The sequence below is a fragment of the Periophthalmus magnuspinnatus genome, chromosome 11 (genome assembly GCF_009829125.3).
Source record: "Periophthalmus magnuspinnatus isolate fPerMag1 chromosome 11, fPerMag1.2.pri, whole genome shotgun sequence".
Taxonomy (NCBI): Eukaryota; Metazoa; Chordata; class Actinopteri; order Gobiiformes; family Gobiidae; genus Periophthalmus; species Periophthalmus magnuspinnatus.
Window position 1 is genome coordinate 12,564,959 of NC_047136.2, and position 19,747 is coordinate 12,584,705.

The following is a 19,747-nucleotide window of genomic DNA, read 5'->3' on the forward strand; positions in this document are numbered from 1 at the left end:
CCTCCACATTGTGTTTCTTGCCTTTGGTGTAAACTCAGGTTTCCATGTCCTCCGGCTCTTCGTATCGAGTGATAGGAGCAGAGGGAGGTGTGAGGAAGAGGAGGGGAGGAGTCAGAGATATAACACGAGACAAGCAAGAGTTGTTCTGACAGTTCCTGCTGCTAGAATACCACCAAACATGCACTATTAAAGCTATACTCTTTCACGCTTCCAACTTAACTGGGGCGTGACTCCAAAACTGTCCTTTAGGGGGCATCAGTTGTGTTGACAGGGAGGTATCTTGAAAAGGAGATGAAAGAACAATGGTTTTCTCATGTAGTATCCGTGTTTCCCTGTTCCCGGCGTTCCTCGTGGGCCATTGGGGAAAAGTGTGGAGTTTACAGGCAGGGCAGGCTCAGAACAGAGACAAGTGAAAGAATCCTGAGATTTATAAAGTGCACAAACCAGTGCTGTAAATGCAGTAGAGCTAAAATGGTGGTGTGGGGTTTAGTGTGAAATAAAGCAGTTATGCTAGTCAAAATGATTGGGAATTTCAGCTAACAATAAGAACTTAGTGCAGCCTAAATTAGAATTGTTGTTGTTTTGTTTTTTGTTTTTTTTCTAGCCTTAATGAGCTTCATTTGACTGGAGTCCGACGCTCTCTTAGTCCCACAGTCTATGACAGGGGTCGGCAACCTTTAACCATAAAGCCATTTGGACCCAGTTTCCATGGAAAAGAAAACATTGGAAGCCGCAAATACTTTTTGACATCTAAAATGAAGATAACACTATATATTGTTTTTTGACCTTTACGCTTTGTATAAACAACTATAGTATTTGCAAAATATCTGCATAAATATTTATTTTACCTGGTTAATGGGACTTCTGCTCCTGAACCTCTGAGCACAGCGTCTGTGTCTATCAGGCCTGTACGAAGTCACTTTCATCCTTACGCAGGACTGTGAGCTGTCGTCTGAGGCTTGAGCGGTGTTTGTTTTTAACATAGTTTATGGTGGAAAATAGCGGCTCACGTATATGGATCCAAAGATCGACAGGACTCCAAATGCATATTTCTTCATGTTTCTGTAGGTATCGTGAATGGGTTTTTTGCTTTTGTGAGTGCGATGCTTATTTTAAGTGACGAAAAATAAAATATTATTTAATTTTAATATTTCAAGATCACAATAATCTTCCAATTTAGAACCACAATTTAAAAAAAGAACTAACACAAATAAAATATACCTCAATAAAATACTACTATTTATTTTCCCAAGGCACGTGTAGCAGCAGTATAAGGATGAAAGAGCCACATGCAGCTCCAGAGCCGCTGGTGCCAACCCCTGGTCTATGATATGATCAAATGAAATTTCTATAAGAACTCTTAAGTGCACTGTGTTACTATGTAAGTCTGGTGAATGATCCACCAGCTACTTGGTATGAAACATCCATTGAGACAAGCAAGTGGTGCCACCAGGCCAAGCTACAGGTCAGATCTGTGAAGCGGCGAGCCTTTCACAGTGAGATTACGTGTTTTTCGAAGTATTCTTTATTAATAACCACACATGTAGTTCAACACACATGTAGTTTAACGCCATAGTGTGGAAAATATCAGACAAAGCAAAGCACTGGACCCTCTATCATAAAAGTTACACAGTGCACATTTCATTTTTTGACTGTTAAAGTTAAATTAAACAGCTAAAACTCTAATATCTTCTCTGTTGTGTGGTTTTGTCGCAGGGTGCAGTGATCACGCCAGCCATGGACCACACAATGTCCATGCAGCCAGCCAGCATGATGGGCCCCCTGACGCAGCAGATGAACCACCTTTCCCTGGGCACTACCGGAAGTGTGAGCACCTTTAACCTTTAACCTTTACTTTACACACTCACGCACTCAAATTTGACCACCACAAAGCGTGCACAAGAGCTGTAGTTATTTCAGTTTGATAAGAGTTAAAGTTTTCCCATCATCATCATCATCATCGTTTGCCCATAGTCTCCATACCTTTATAGAGCGCTCCTCCATAACTTTTATCGCTCTTTGATGATAAATGGACTGACAACCTTTTCGTTCTGTTTTAACAACCACGAAGTACCTTACTCATTCAGGAGGTTAAGAATATAGTCTGAACATGTTTTTACAACTATTTTGGATTTCATTCAAAGGTGCACTATTTCACATTTGTGGTAGAGGTCTTTGTTGGTAATGCCCCACTTTATGGCATTTGCAGCAACTTATCTTATCTTAGTAACTTAACTTATTCAGTTACAGGTGTTTTCACTGCTAAAACGATAACTTTAAATGTTTTCTTACTGTGAGCGGGGTCATTTCTTCGTAGGCCTGACCAATCATGTAACCATTAAGACAGAAATGTTTAATTCTATTCTGAGGAGCATGGAAAAGTTACGTCTTCATAGTGCATCTTTAAAATATTCAAATGTTTAGTCTGATTCGTCTAGCTTCCAGTCTCCACTACAGTTTCATTTTCTGATATTTCTATACTCTCTTAGTACAGCGTCTTTAATCAAACCGCAAATGCCGAGTTTGAGTCCACTTCCTCTTGAGTTCTGCAGCCGGATTCATCTGGCTCCTCAAGTCCCGGTGTTGTGTGTCTGTTCCACAGCTCCAGGTCAGGGCCGTGTTCTCATCAGAAACATTTGGTTCTCAACACAATCCACATTGAGTCAAAGAGGGATTTGACATTTCCTTTGAGCAAAGCCAAGACACCACACGCTCCGTCTCTCTCATTCAAACTACATTGTACTAACTGCGGGACGTATCCAGAACATACAACTCAACAAATGTCTTTTTTACTTTATTTTTTTAGACAGGGTTGAACACTGTATACCGCTGTGTTCTAATTTCCTGGTTTTGTCATTTGGTCCTGTTTTAAGTTCTGGTTTAGTAATGGGAGTCCAACTTTAGTCTCAGATTGTACAATATATAACAAATTATGAAGCATGTGATGAGCATACACCTCGGTTATCATGAGTTATATGCAGGGCCGGTCCTAGCTTTCAGGGGGCCCTAAGCTGAGTTTGTCTCTGGGGCCCCCGGCAGTGGATGTAACCTGGCTCAGCTATTGGTGATTCACATTTGACAACATTATGACTCTGCTCCCATCACATTGACCAACTGTATTTGTGTTTATATGACCAACATCAGACTGAAAACATCCAGAATGTCCCAACTACTATAGTCACAAGAACAGTAGACAAACATATAAGGTAAGATATGTAAAAATATAGCTGCCCTCACCTCTGCCTGGCTCAAAAACTAATTTAGGCAGCAGTAGATATAGAGGGTTTAGAGTTAGGTATAGAGTTTTGGCAGCTGTAAACACACAAGCCCTGGGCCCAATAAAACCTGATATATTCTATTATTTTCACTATAAATGTATGGGCTTTTGGGGGCCCCCTGCTGGCCTCGGGGCCCTAAGTAGCTGCTTAGTCTGCTTATAGTCTGGGCCGGCCCTGGTTATATGTATGTTAAATGGGTCAAAGTGAGTGAATCTGTAAATGTATCTCTCAAATAATGTTTTTTTGAGATGCTATCAACTCAGATTCGTGGCTAAAACTAAAAACAGACTTAAAACAGGATTAAACCAGGTCTGGATGTAAACTGCTAAATACATAATACCAGACACCTGTGTACTTCCAGTTTTACGAATCCCATAGCTTGAGAAACATCATCGTATAACAACATTCATTCTACAACAGAACATTACAACATTAAAAACGTGATGAGTTACTACTACTACTACTACTACTACTACTACAACACTAAATACATTGTAAGTAGATGTTAGTATTCCATGTAGCTCTCCCTTATAGTTAACAACATTTTTCCACTCCTTACACAGTACATGTTAAACACATTTCCTGTGAAGCTTACATGGTTTTTGCACCTCTCGCTCCCTCGCTCCCTCATCACTCCTTAAATCACTCTCTCCTGTCTATCACTCCATCACTCCTCCAGTCTTCCATAAATAGGCCTCTCTTTCCCTCTCCCTCCTGGATCAGTCCGACTTAAAGGTGTCATACGGGGCTCTGAAGGGCTCGCCTGGCTGCTCCAGACCCCTCCAGCCAACACTTATTCCACTACCTCCACCTTTGATCTGCCTCTCTGCCTCTTGTGTTATATGCAGTGGAAAATGGATTTAACGCACTCAAGGGAGTTTTTAGAGCATATTCAGAACCACCGTTTTAACTAACTTTGTAACTTTGTAATGACTGAAGAAATTTTGAATGAATATTTTTGTCTTGACTGGTTAGGTATCAAGTTTTAGTTTTACGATTATTCATCAAACTCAGACCTGAAGTGTCATAAAGGCGGATAAACAGATAAAAAAAATGTACTTAGGTTTACTTTTTTGGATTATAGATTGAATCCGCTGGGATCTTAGTCAGGATTATGAGACAAGATCAGGATTTCTTGTTGTACAACTCTGTAACTAATTATGGCGTATATGTCTATCATATTGTAAAAAAAAAAAGACACTTTAAACATGGCTCAAATAAATAGTTGCATTTTAAAAGGTCCTATTGTCGCTTTAAGCCATGTTACAGTGTTGTTACCTCATCAAAAACATACTTGGAGTTGTGTTTTGTTTTATTCACACGTCTGAGTAACCCGGCATTATTAGTCTGTCTACATCTCCAAAGCTCACAATACTCTGTTCCACCTTGTGATGTCATGTGTATGTTCACAGCTAACACCTTTTTATTTTTGGTTCAGTGGAGATTGACAGTTTCAGGGCTGAAATCATCCAAATGACTCTAGCGAAGGTGTATGGAGTTTAAAAACAGACTGGAGCACTTCCTGTTTTACCGCATGACATCACAAGGTGGGACGGAGCGCTTTTGTGTTTCTGAACTCAGCCTAAATATGTAGGATTTAAGTGTTAAACATGTGTGAATGAAACAAAACACAACTCCAGGTACGTTTGTGATGAGGAAACAACATTTTAACATAATATAATAATGTAAATATCAGTTCTAGTTTCTCTTCTGTTAGTGTTGAAACAGTGTCTTATATTGTACATTCCTGCCTATGTGTTTCCAGGTGAGCTCTGAGCGACTGTGCCTCCATGTTGGCTCTTTCAGATTGCCCTGTGCAGGCCTAATCTGCCCCAGCTGCGCTAACAGGCAGGATTAGAGACACGCTAATCTATGGTGATGGCTTCTGATGTTTGATGGCTTGTATTAACGCCAGAATGTGGGTTAAGGCCTCTTTTTCTTCCTCCTCGGTTCCTCTGCTCCTTCTTTGCTCCTACTTTAGCGGCTATCCCGAGGCGTTTTGCTTTGTAGCCAAAGTTTAGCACGGCACACACGACATGCCACACTTGATCATTGCGGGGATTTGAGACGTGATTCCCATTTCGCCGTCTCTCTCTCCGGGAACTTGGAGAGTTTCTTTTATAGTTGTGATTGAGAAAGCATGGTACCAAATGACATCTGCATCTATTCACATCTGACAATCATTTGGTGTATGTCCTCTGCATTTGTCTGATTAATCTCAAATCTAATCTGTCTTGATTTGTAAAGAGCACGGTCAGGAGAAACTATTTGTTATTTGCTAGAAAACTGAAGAGCAAATTTTTAGCTCGCTCTCGGGAAAGTAATGTGTAAGAAAAAATAAAGAAAAATAACTAATACTGTGCAGTAAGTAAATATAGCATTGCCAAGTATCCAAGTAAAGTCAGAAAAGTTATGTTTATGTCCAAGAATGTCACAGTCACGTACAAATCAATGGGGTGTTTTCAGCAGAATTGAACTTAGCAATAAGGAAGTAAGTTGACAATCACTTCTTTTTCAGTTCAGCCTCACTATGTTCCCATCTCATGCCCAGGTGAAAAGAAAGAGGTCCCCAAAACGGCACCTGTCTGGCCTGTACCCATCCCCAGCTCCTCTGAGTGAGTGCAGACTGCTGAGGCCACACCCCCCAGGACTTGGCTGTCCTCTGTGTGTCTATGGTTATGGTTTAACCAGTCTCCAAAGAACTAAATGTTCTTGGTTTCACTCGTACACTGACTAGAGCAAGGATTTCCAAGAAGTGTGTCTTATTTTGCACCCGACACTGGTTCCTGTCGGCGGTGTGGGGTGTTGTTATGGAGCAAGTGCAGCAGCGGTCAGAGCAATGGAATTCTTCTGCCTTTCCAAACTTTTCTGCTTGAATTGACTTCCTGAGATGGACTTGTCAGCCTTCATTAAGTCGATTACAGAATGCTAAAGATCTTCAGTGTTTATGGATGGCACTCATAAAAATGCACGCCATGTTCGTTTTGCCTGATTTATTTGACAGTGGTTGTTGTTTATGAATCACTTTATTTACTAACTCACTCACACTTAACCGCAGTGTATCTGTCACATGTGTTCACGCTTCTGCACAAATGCATGTGCGCTCCATATTTAACATGTGCGTGTCCCATGTAAATAAACACAGTGTGTATGAGGCTCAGAGATGCGGCGTTTGACACAACACAGATGACCTTCCTTGGCTTGTGTCGATCCCGATCCCAGGAGTGTGTTGTCATGGTGACGGCAGTGATTGACACGTTCTGTGTTGTGGGGAGACAGGTCTGTGTGAAGTGCTGTCCCCCATTATCAGGGCCATCCTCTTGGTTTCCTTTTGGGATGAACAAGTACAGTGCATTATTATAATAGCCCTCCAGCACTGCTCTGGCAATTTTAGACTTACAAGAATTTGGCCCAAGACTTCACCCATTACATTAGAACTATTCAACAGAACACCTTCAACAAAAAAGTACTCTTATATTTTGAGGCTTTTCAGAAGATACACTGACATTGTAATATGATATGTGAAAATAGCCAAGCTCTCCTGTGCACTGCTCTGCTTTCAGATGAATGAGTGTGCTGTATTTAAAGGTGACATTGATTGTGGCCAGTGTGGATCTCTTCAGACAGATGTTAACAAAGTCTAGAGGCACAATGACTTTTGTGAAGTAAGCGGCTGCTCCAGACTGCAGCGGTCCCTCCTGTGAGATCAATAGTCATCAGAGTCCATCCCCACACTGGCCCTCCATTAATAACACACTGAGTGCTCCCACCAACTGTTTTTGTCCTGCTCTGCACAGAACAGTCTGCAGTTTTAGTCCTGCTCTAGTCCTGCTCTTTGGGTTTACTAACAACCTCCTGTACAATAACATCACCCTATCTTTATCACGAGGACAAAATAATGAGTAATAATATAAATATGTTTCTGTAAGTTCTGAAAACAGATCTTAAGCTGGCCGTGCTCCATCCTTTCTGATGCCTGAGTGCATGTTACATTTCCTCTGAGCTGGACCAGCACTTATACATTTTTTTTTTTATATCTAAACACACTGTTGTATTGTATCTGTTGTATCTACACAGAAGATGTAAAAGTGTTTAAATTTGGGGCTTCACCTTTTTTCAGATGTGTAGAGTTGATGGCGCCCCCTATGGGTCATTTTCAATTTTCAGTCCCATTTGTCTTATAGTGAGGGGTAAAATTGAGAGTGATGAAGGATTTTCCTCATCTAAGTCTCAGCGAGTGATTCTGAGTAAATGAAACTAAACTTTTAACCTTTGACTTGAAAAGGCCTGATGACACTCACAGAGTTACTATGGTAACCACTCCCCTTCTGCACACACATGCACACGGCCATGGACCCGTCAGACTGACATAATGCAGGGACTGCAGTGCTGTCGGGACTCGGACTCGGTTTGTGGAACCAGGTTTTGGACTTTTTTAATCAGTAAGTTCATGTAAACGCGCCTTCATTGTCTTTTATTTATTTTGTTGGAAATGTAAAACACTAGAGAATAATCTGTATTTATAAGCTTAACAACTTCAGTGGACATTTGACTGCTTTAACCATAGATCACTTAGGTCAGGTTTGTTGAAAAATTACCTTACCCCTCAACCTTAACCTTAATTTTACTACTTAGATTCCAGTTTGTGGAGAAAATTTGACAAAAAAATAAAATTACAGGAAGTAGTGCTGAGTAACATGTGCTGCTCATGTCCAACCAGAAAACTGGTTTACAACATTGCAGACTAATAAAAACTAGATTTTATTTATTTTTTATTTTTTTGTATATGTGAAGTGAGATGTCCTACCTCTCATGAGCACTTTAAATATGTTTAGTTTGTTATTTATGTTCCGATTTTAGAAGAGAAGTCTCTCCACATCCTAAGAAACTATGGCTGTAGGACACTATGTCCTACAGCTTTTCTATGTTTTCACTAGTATTGATACATTTGCATAGTTTTTTTAAGGATGTAAATGTGTGTATCATATTGTATCATATTTTAGTGTATGTATAACATGATAAGATGTCTTAAATAAAATAAAATTAAACATTTAATAAATAGTGGTCTATTTTTGTCCAATTTAAGTACAATTTAAGGTTAAAAACTGCAACAGTAAAAGAGGTTGTTTTCTAATTTAACTCTTTATAATAGTTACTCCCCCCAGGAGTTTGCCTGTGCTGAATTTGCTGTGTGAATATACTGTTGTGTTATATCTAAACACACTGGGGTGTTGTGTGGCGGTGTTGTGTGGCAGTGTTGTGTGGCAGTGTTGTGTGGCGGTGCAGCAGGCTCCGAGCGTCCTGTCTGCTGTATGGATTTCTGTGGCTGCTGCATTGCAGTGTGACTTCCTGCCGTAGCTTAGCTGTGTGTCATTGGGAGTGATGAAGAGGAGACAGAGGAGTGATGAAGAGCAGACCGAGGAGTGGCCTCAGAGCCGCTCGTTAAGGAGCTGTTCATCAACATACGCAGGACCATCTGCTGCACACAGGTGTGTGGCACCCAGATCTGTGACTACCACCCAAGTACACCCTATTACTGCCAATTAGGGAGGCTTTCTACTGCCCAAACCTGTCTGTGCCTATGGACACGGACGTATTAAGAGTTGAAATTGGACAAAAATCATCTTTATCACCATGGCAACCCCATTCACTGTAGTCAGGCCTGACATGCTCCTGACTCGCTACAGTAGAGCCAGCAGAAATCTGCTCCACTCAACCTGCCACATTAAATAGGTTAACTAATGGTTATGGAAGAAGGAAAAATCATATCTTATTACATTTTCTTGTTAAGCCTAATTTAAATTCCTTTTGCAGTTCAGCAGAGAAATCTAACATTTCAAATGGACAGTCTCCTTTGACAGGAAGATTTTGATAGGGCTAATTATCTTTGTACTGGGCTTCATTTGCTTTCAGTCCCCTCACAGGTGAGCTGGCTGAATAAGTTAAGGGCACAAAAACAGTGCGCTGCTAAATTGGTATGCATGCTTGGAGGTGGGCAGGGAGAAGGTCACTGGAACAATCTGATGGGCCTTTTAGACTGTGGCAGGTGCAGAGCTGCGCTGACAGCCAGGTGAGAGCCGAGCACGGAGCTCTGAGCTGAAGTGTCAGGAAGTCTGGACACATGGCACTGCGCTCACTGTGACACCCTGTAGGTGACACCCTGTAGTGTGATAACCTTAAATCCACATAACAAACACACTAACATCCGTCCCCGGGCAACCCACGGGCCACGGGCTCTAGTGCAGGGGGAGGTAATCACCCATGTCCCTGGCCTTTAGCTGCTCTCATTAGCGCTGAGCACTGGAGCTGTACCCGATCCATTAGCAATGCTGCGAGTAATGACACTTCAGACGCACCTCAGGCCGACAGCCAACAACCACGAGTCCTCCACCATTGTCCCATTGTCCCTCTGCCATCCCTCCACTGCCCTCGTCTCTCTCTGTGAGAGTCCTCCTCTTTCCCTCTGTCCCTCTGTGGGAGACCTCCTCTGCTTGTCTGTGAGAGTCTGTCCCTCTGTGAGAGTCTGTCCCTCTGTGAGACTCCTCTTCTGTCCTTTCATAGTGAGATGCCAGTGGCTCTAGTGGAAATTGCTGTTGTGCCCTTAAGCAAGACACTTCCCCTTGCCTCGTATGAACGTGGTGTGTGTGGAGTGTTGGTGGTGCAGATTGGCAGCTTTGCTTTCATCAGTCTGCCCCAGGGCAGCTGTGGAGTGAAAGAATAATGCCTTAATGTAAAGTATTATCATTGTTTGCTACTGGACACCTGGATTTCTTTTAAGGGGATCAATAAAGTATCTATCTGCCTGTATCTGTATCTGTGTTGTCCACATGGCGAGGGCTCTGGTGCATCATGTTCTCTGCCAGCGTTTATTAAAAAGAGACACATCGTCCTCACATGAGTCTGAGGACACAGCTCCACAGCTCTGTCCTGACACTGCAGCTGTGTAATCAGACCTGTGTCACATGTGTGAAATGGCCATTGCAGAGCGAGCCATGGTTAAAAGCCGGGGCAGCCATGACTAACAGAGTGTAGGCCACAGGCAGCAGACCTCCTCTCTACTCTCCTTTCCTCTCCTTTCTCCTGCTTTCTCTCCCCTTTCCTTCCTCTTCTCTCCTCTTCCCTCTTCTTGTTCTTCTCTCTTCTGTGCTCACTCCTTTCTTCTCTTCTCTCCTCTTTCTTTTCTCTCCTCTCCTCTCTCCTTCCTCTGCTCTTCTCTCCTCTCACCTCTTTCTTGTCTCTTCTCTCCTCTACTCTTTCTTCTCTCCTCTCTCCTTCCTCTCTCCTCCTTCTTCTCTCCTCTCATTCTTTTCTCTTCATTCCTCTCTCCTTCCTCCGCTCTTCTGGCCTCCTCTGTGTCTTCACTGTCTGTCCTTTTTTCCCTCTTGCTCTGGGCTGTGACATAGTGCATTTTCCGCCTGTGTGGTACAACAGCAGGGCAACTCTTCCTCCTCTTCCTCCTCTTCCTCCTGTCTGCTCTCACTGGATCTGTTCTGGTTTGTGTGGTGCAGTTGTATTCTTCTAGCCCCCTCTTAAGGACACTGGTTGCATTGCAGGCTTTTGCACACAGGCAGCAGATATAATTAAAGCTTCGGGTACATTGTTATATTGTGACATGTGGATAACTGATCTTTGTATTTTGTGTGTTTCAGTACATGACTGCTGCAGCGGCTGCGGCACCTATGCAAGGGACCTACATCCCCCAGTACACTCCTGTGCCTCCCACAGCCGTCCCAGTCGAGGTGAGACCTTCACTCACAGCTATGGGCACATTTATAACAACAACACAGCTAAACAACACGGCCTGTATGAATTATAATGGGGACGCACAACAGTGACTAAAATGTGGAGCTTGTTCTGACTTAGAATGTTATGCAATAAACATTATCTAACACTTTTTTTTTTGCTCATGTAAGAAATTGATTTGGCAGGGGGCCACTGCCTTTTCCAATTATTACACTCGCTAATCATAATGTTTTCCACCAGATCCTAATGTTCTAATCATCAACACATTTTGATGAAGTTATTATAATGACACAAACAAACTGCAGAAACTCAAAGGACCCATCTGAACAGGACTACCTCGACTCACCTTTACTTTTGCTAATATCTGCATTCCTTCTTCCTCAAAGTTTCTCTCAGTTTCTGCCACTTTCGTCTCTCTTTAAATAGACAGATCTCATTGGACTTTCTCATTTCTTGATAAAACTGAGGACACACGGAGGTGGAGAGTAAGAAAGATGGTGCACCGAGAGCAGAGGCAGATGAGGCGGAAGTTTGATTTGGAGAAAAAGACATTTAAAGTTGGAGGCAGACTTTGTCACTTTCTCAGTGTGCGTCTGGGCCGGTGGCAGTTTTTAAGCGTTGATCATCCCTCACACGAGACGAGGGAGCCGGACAGAGGAGGACGGGGCGGAGCGGGGGAGGGAAAGGGGGGGCTGTCTGCGGCTGTCAGGGCGGTCCTCGCAGATGGACGATCACTGGAGCGGCAGACGGCGACGGGGGCAGGAATGAGACACAGAGCCGGGGGAACTGTCTCGCTCCTGTCCCAGCCTGTACGGGCCACTAGCCTCCCAAACGCACTTATCCCCACACACACACACACCCACACACACCCACACACACACACACACACACACACTGACAGTTCCCTCTGACACAGCCATTAGTTGCACTGTCTATCTCGCCCCTCGCAATGACAGAGGAAAGAGATGTCGTCAGGAAGTAGCCCTTGGCATTTCCTCACCTGTTTTGGTCATGAACCCCAAACGCCCACAGCAGCAGCGGCAGAGTGGTGAACATCAGAGTAGAACCGCGTCCTCAGGCTGACAAATGGACAATGTGCTATCCTTGAGAGCTTGTTAAAGGTGATTGAAATGAGGCAGTAGCACGGGCGATCAGTAATGGAAGACCGATGCACTAGAGGGCAAAGGAGTTTTTCAATTTCAAGTTTTACAGTCTAATTTTCAAAGACATAAAGTTCATATTGTGGAAAACTGGAAAATTGAGTTCCAAATGTGCAACTTTTTTTTGTTTTGTTTATAAAAAGAGTTATCAAGTGAGTCTAAATACGGTGCATCCGGTTCGTGAAAACATAATTTAAAGGCGCTAAAGAGGAGCCGTCAACCTGCTTCTGTCCGTGGAGATGTTCTTGTTTTAATTATAGATATTTTTGTTGCTGAAAAATATATTGAAAATCACGTATTTTTATGACGCGTCGCCTCTTCACAGATTCATAGCACAATTCATACACAAAGTAATTCAAACTGCTTTACAGAATAAGAAATTAAGACATTAAAATCACAATACAAACAACTCCGCACAATAAAAACCTTTCAGCTAAACAGAACCATTTTGTTCCTGGATTTAAACATTGTCAGAGTAGAGGCCTTTATCTTGTAAAATAGTATATTACAATTTCCCTTTTCAAAACCTTTTTTCACTGTTTGTGCACCTTGAGAATGCGTTGTCCTTTTGCTAAGTGTGTCCTGTGTGTGTTGCCATAGGGAGTGGTGACAGACTCTCCGCAGACGGTGGCGCCCTCGTCACAAGAGGTGAGCGGGCAGCAGCAACAGATGCAGGTGGACTCTGACCACGTCCCAGCATACTCCTACCAGTCCAAGTGAGACCTGCTTCTGATAAGCAACAACTGCATGAAACACTGTGTCAGGGTTAATCATTTGATCATTTCAGCCTTTAAAATGACAATCTCTACTGAACTAAAGGTAAAAGGTAGCAGTTAACTTGAAAACTACCACTACATGACATCACAAGGTGCAACAGAGCATTTTAAGCTTTGGAGATGTAGATAGACTGATAAAAAATAATTACTCAAACATGTGTGAATGAAACAAAACACAACTCCGGGTAAGTTTGTGAGGAGGTTACCACATTGTAACATGGTTTAAAGCTCACAAGAGTTAATTTAGTGTAATATAGGACCTTTAAAGAAGGCTTAAGAGGGTCCACTGTAACTGACGTAATATACAGAATTGGTGTCCAAAACTAATAGTTTATTTTTCATTGTACACCACAGAGCTACAAATTCTGAAAATTAAAATCATATCATGCCAAATTTAGTTGGAAACAACTTTTTGGAAATGGCTCCATTTTGTTGTAATGGCTAATTTCTCCAGCCAGTTTAGAATAGCTTGATTACTTATAATTTGTAATATTTGGTGGCTAGTGGTAATAGGGACGGCCTTCTTCATAATGTCACCCAAATTGTTTTACACAAAATGTTGTATTTTAACGGTCCTATATTATGCAAAATTGACTCTTGTGAGATTTAAGCCATGTTAGAATTGTGTTACCTCCTCAAAAATGTAACTTTTGTTTCATTCACATGTTGAAGTAATGCTGCATTATTAGTCTGTCTACATCTCCAAGGCTCAAAATGCTGTGTTCCACCTTGTGATGTCATGAAGCGGTAGTTTTCACATTGTTTTGGTGAAATTGCAAATGCTGAGACTGAAATGATCCAAATGATTCTAGAGAAGGTGTATGGAGTTTACAACACAGTGGAGCACTTCCTGTATTACCACGTGACATCACAAGGTGGAACAGAGTGTTTTGTGTTTGAGAAAAGAACTCTAAATAGAAAAGAACGGCTAAATATGCAGGTTTTATGTGTTAAACATGTGTGAATTAAACAAAACACAACTCCTGGTACAACATAGATCAGAGAATAGAGTAATATGGGCCCTTTAAATTTGAATTCATTTAATTATTGCAAATTATTATAAACATATTCCACAACATTAAAGCTAGAAATCAAGTGTGATAAATGACCTAAAAATGACCTAATTGAACTTTCGGTGAGCAGCTGTGTAGTACAAATGAAGAGCTAATAAAATAAGACAGTAATGATCGCTAAGTACGGCATTTTTATTAGCGTAGCTGTAGTGTCCTTGTCAGAAGTGCTGCCCGCGCTGATTTCGGCCTTTCTTGGCTCGTCAGCTGTCAGCGCCGTTGCTTTGTCCTGTTTGTAATATTGCTCTTTGATTACAGCCTCCTAGCTCCTCGTCTCCTCACTCCTCGCTCCTCTCTTTCCCTCTTCTCTCATCAGATAGCGGCGGGCGAGCGAGTGGTCCTGTGACAGCGTTGCCTTGAGACAGAAGGTGGCTGCACTGTGAACGCGGAGAAGAGAAGAGAAAAAGATTGCTTCCAGATTGCCCAGGCACCAAAAAAACCAGACACTTTTTTCATTTCCTACCTGGCCTACGAGAAAAACCACACACAACAGAAGGAGGCGAGGAGGACGCTACGGAACGCATAGGGACAAGACTGGGCACAGTGCAAGATAGTTTAGTCTGGAACCTGCCTGAAGGGCTGGGCTGAAGCTTGAAACGTTTCTCAAAAAAATCTAATAAAAATCGTTCAAAAAAAAATATAGAAAATTGTAAAAAAAAAAAAAAAAAAAAAAAATGAGACAAAAACGATTTTAAAAAAGGATGAATGCGCAGGTAGGTGAAGTTTATTTTGTAATTAAAACAGGGGTTTGAGACACACACAGAGATTGTCTTCCTCAGATATTAAGCTATGTTTCTTTTCACTCTTTTTTATGTTGTAGTGTTAAATTTTAGTTTTCTAGATATATTCAAAAGTGTTTTTCTTTTTGGAATCTTCATGGCCTTAATTTCAAGGGCGCTAGAAACTTTTTAACTCCCAAGTCCGTAAGAGGACAAAAGGTTAACGAGAGGAGTTTTGGACCATGCGGAGTTGTTGTTCTACAGAAAAAGAATCTATGACATAAGCTGTACAGATTTAATAGAGAGCTTTTTTCTTTTAGAGGAAATCTTTGATAATTATGTCAGAGGTAACTATGTGTCTGTGTGGGGATGGACTCTGGGGGGGTGACGCTATGAAGAGATTTTTCACATCGAGGAAAAAAAAAAACATGCTCAACTTTTTATGACCATGTTTATGATTTTACAACTGTCGCTGTCGATGACATTAGTGCTTTTTATCTGCCACATTTGATCTTTTTATGAGCTTTAAGATGTTTTTAGCCCGCTTTGCTTGTCACACTGCGTAACGTGAAAAAAGTGTAAAGAGTTTAAAAGCGCACTGCGGAACTTTTCTGGAAGGGGGGGTCTGCGCCGCGAGCTCGTTTCCATGGATATGTTAATTCTTTGCATGGAGGAGGTTATGGTCTAGCTGACATTTATTCAATTACTTGGAAATGGTAAAAAATAGGTCTGTCCTGATAACAAGTGCGATATACTGAAGTAAATATAGATGATAAATGATAATATTATCCCCAAAAAAGTATTCTAAATGTACTAAACTGATAAAAATATGAACTGTAATACATAAATAACTGAATGCAACACTTCAGCTGTTAGTTTATGTTTATAATGAGTCATAGAAGTTCATAATTTGACCGTCTACAGCTCAAATCTCATTGTGCTACTGAAAATTGACCAAATATTTCCCATTAGTACAAAGAAATAAATACTAACACCCCCCAAAATGATTGCTCCGTCTGTTAAGTATTGTTCGATAAGTCGATATAGCATTTATCGTGACAGGTTTAGTAAAAAAAAAAACTTGGAAACACACATTTTAACTGTAAGCGGGCTCGCCACTCCACAGATCCAACTCTTAATTCAGCTTGTCTCAGTGGAGATACTTTTAATCCCATACTGTAGAACTAGAACATCCCAGGCAAAGCAGTAACATATCCATGAAGACAAGCAAGTGCGGACCCTACACCAGAAAAATTGCATGGTGCATCTTTAAAATTCACATGGATAAAAAATCTGGCAGTGAAACAAACCAGTAGATACAGTACAGTAGGAGCTTACGGTTTAAACCAATCAGCGCAAAAGCAATAGAAGAAATTGTTGACAATTTCTGTAGTCTTTCCTAGGTGTGGGTACATGCAGCCCGTGGATGGCCATTTTTATACCAAAGATGAAGAGAACTGAACGCGTGGACTCCTGTTTGAGTTTCTCTTTGGTTTGTTCTGATGATGTTTGTGACGTTGTTGATGTTACTGTTGATATTGTTGTGGTTGTTGTTCTTGCTGTTGTCGTTGTTTTTGTTTATTTTTTGGATTTGACCCTGATGGCCGGACCAGTCTCTCCTCCTCCTCCTCCTCACACTAACAAGGGTTCTGTTCAAATGCCCCACTCCTCCCGGGACGATGTCTGCAGTCGTCCACTCAAGATCCTATGGGGGGAAAACGAGATTGAAAACTACTCAATTTGGCTGGCTCTGCTGTGGTGGCCATCGATATAATCCCCATCCTCCAGTCTTCTCTCTCAGTTAAAACATGGACTGATGAAGCTGTGGACCTGAAGTGAGAGTAACCCTGCTGCTATCCAACCTCCTTTCCACCTCCATCAAACAAACCAGGTCATGTTTTCACCAGATGAGAGCTGTTTAATGCGCATCAAAAGAAAAGAAAAAAATCATGGCAAACAAACATGTCATATTTTGGCTGAAAAAGATGTAAAATGCAAAATGAGTTTATCTGCGTTTTATTATTCCCTTTAAGACTTTTATTATTATAGAATTCTAGGACAACTGACTTTAGTGGATAGCACATTATTAATAGAATAAGGTACACTATGTAACTGCCACCAGCTTGTCTCCATGACGACGCTACTGCTTTGCTTGAAATGTTCCACAGTATGGCATGAAACCTATCTATCTTGTGTTTTTATTGCTCAAAAATTCCTTGTAAATACCTTGTGGATGACTTTTAACAGATCTGATCTCATCTCCCATCGGGTCAAGTCACAAATCATTTAAGTAATGCCATACAGTGGAACATCTCCATTCGGGCAGGCAGGTTGTGAACCGTCCACCAGAAAAGCTGCGTAATACACCTTTAAATTATGGCACAGAAGTATTACATTTGGTCATACTTTGAAAAATGTGTGGCTGTATTATGATCGAAGTTTCCTACAATTATGAATTTTTGTACATAAAATCAACTTTTGATTGATTAGATTTCCAGGCTTACAGAAAAAACGTTTAGGTAGATTAAAAAAAAAACACTTACAAAACAAAGTATAATACCCCAAGCACTACACAAAGCCAACCCAGCCTTGAAACTGATCCAACAAAATGTACGCGAGATATATCAACAAAAGAGAAATATGCCAAACAATAAATTATGTCAGCTTTGTATATTCAAGCAAATTATGTTACAGATATGAAAGAAAATACATTGTAACAAGTGTAAGTCTGTAACATAGACTCTATAAACAAGTGGACTAAGTGAGTGTGACGTCACCCATAGTGTTCAGCTCCAGTCAAATTAATCTCATCAAGGCTACAGCAGTTATTGGGACGAATTTAGAGCCGAGTTCCGTATTTGAAATTCCAACCACAAGTATCATAGCAACCAAAGAGCCAATCTGAATTGAGGTTAATGACATTAACACCCCTTTCCACCTGCACTGCTGGTTTAGCAGAGAGCAGGCGCTTAGCAACGCTGTCAATCAAACCTGTTGCTAACGCTAAAGGGAGCGACCTCCAGAAAAGAAGATTGAGCCAGAAACGTGCCAATGACCTCTTCGTATATTTGGATCACAGCGGCTAGCACATTAGCTATGTCCATTTATATATACAGTCTATGCTCTGTAAACATATAACCAATTACAGGCCGTACTTTTTAAGATAAATGGTGGCAGTTGGAAATTACAATCACTTAAACTTGTCTGTTTTGCTGTAGAAATAAACACATTGTAAACTAGTGTACACAGGTGAAGGCAGAGTAATTCTCTGTACGACCTTTTCACTCTTGAGCACTTCACATTTATTTCCGCTGCCATTTAAACAGATGACAGTTGTCGTGGTGACTGTTGCGTGGAAATGATTATAGCACTTTTGTGTGGTTAGAAATGTCTCAAGATTACATAGATTGCCCTTTTGGCATTTTTATGGTTCAAAAATGGAAGTTAGGACATTCCCTTACAAAGATTTGATAAGTGCATTGTCCCTATAGATTTTGACATTTATGTTATAGCTACGTTGTCCCTGGGGTTGAGACCAGACAGCTTTGTATGGCACTAACAAGGTATACAGTAGTGTGTGTGCGTTTTTTTTGGTTTTGTTTCAGCACAAAGTCATTGGTCCCACATGATTGGAGAGGTCAGTACACCAGTGGGGCCTAACTAGCCTCCCTCCTGCCGTAACAAGACAATGACATCAGCTCATTCTATAACCCCTCTGCCAGTGTCAGTTTACAGCCCTGGCACTCCCATTTGGGCACAAACAACCCATCTACCATCACGTCCGAAATGCTGCACCGTCCCAATGACCGTGTCCGTTTGAAAACTCTGCCTATAGCTGGAAGACATTGCTGATGTGGGATCGACATTTTGAGGACCCATTAGTACTACCTGCAGCGTGAATGGAAAAAACTGACGACAAAGCTTACACATTAAAGTGGTTATACCTGATTTTTATCCATAGTTGAACCCTAGTACATATATAGACTGCGGCGTACTGTTTGCAGCATTGTACTGTCTGAGAACCAGGAAGTGTGCTGTTAACATGCTAGTTGTTTCTAGCTTTACTACGGCAATATAAAACTCTGGTGTCTGGAAGTTGCGATAAGTGCTTAAAAATGCATTGCAGTACATAGTTTGGGTGATGCAGACAGTTTTTCAAATCTTAAGGACAATAAAAATCAGGTACAGCTTTTTCATCACACTTTAGTGCCTTTAAAGGTGCACTATGTAACTTTTCGTCCGTCACCCGCTTGTCTGAAAGTCATAATTTATGCCTGATCTGTGTTGCAAACTTTCCTGCCTTCCACATGCCTCATCTCACTCTACAAAAGACTAGAAAAAGTATTGTAAAAAAAAATAATAATAAACCTAATTTATTGATGTATTCTGGTGGTGGGGAAACGATAGCTAAAGTGTGGCAACAAACTACATTTAGTGCCTTCACAAAAAGCTTCTGAATGACCCGAGTGGAGCAGAGAGCGCAGGAAAAGTGGCCTAATTTAGAAAAAGTGCTACACAACTTTGAAGCTATACTCATGGTGCTAAGAAGGGGGCTGTCTGTGGCTTGTGCCTTCATGTTGTCACGTATTGGTGTGACCAGCTGGCCACTGTTTCTAGAATGGTTGCTAATTTACTGTACTCCAAACTGACCACCTGCCCGCTTCCAGGCACACAAAGAAACAGAGGGACTTTCTGAAGTGAGAAGCTCTGTTGAAGCCATATGGGCATTTTTTTTACATTGTTCCTCATTCTCAACTCATATCGTTCATTGAAAGTCAACGGTCAGATATTTCATTAAAACTATGTCCAGCTGAAACGTTAACGGTTTATTGCCCGCTTCAATTCCCGAATCTCTGTTATTCTTTCATGTCAATCAATATCTGCATTATTTTACCTCAGCAGCTGTTAGCATTTAGAGATCATGCTATGCGCTTTCATGTGTAGGATATCACTGCAAACCATCTGGCTCCATCGCAACCACTTCTCTAAATTGTCGTCTCT

The 19,747-nt window shown here is 41.4% G+C and overlaps 1 protein-coding gene across 3 annotated transcripts in view; it reads left to right on the forward strand.

The window, feature by feature from the left end:
* The window catches only part of rbms3 (RNA binding motif, single stranded interacting protein), a 376,836-nt gene extending 362,183 nt beyond the window's left edge, over positions 1–14,653 (forward strand). For all 3 annotated transcript variants that reach the window (XM_055225567.1, XM_033975024.2, XM_055225568.1), the window contains exons 11-14: positions 1,717–1,827; positions 10,928–11,017; positions 12,782–12,897; positions 14,344–14,653. In XM_055225567.1, coding sequence (XP_055081542.1) covers positions 1,717–1,827; positions 10,928–11,017; positions 12,782–12,897; positions 14,344–14,347 — 321 coding nt within the window. In that variant the 3' untranslated portion in view covers positions 14,348–14,653. The remainder of the gene's footprint in view (positions 1–1,716; positions 1,828–10,927; positions 11,018–12,781; positions 12,898–14,343) is intronic.
* The last annotated feature ends 5,094 nt before the right edge of the window (positions 14,654–19,747 follow it).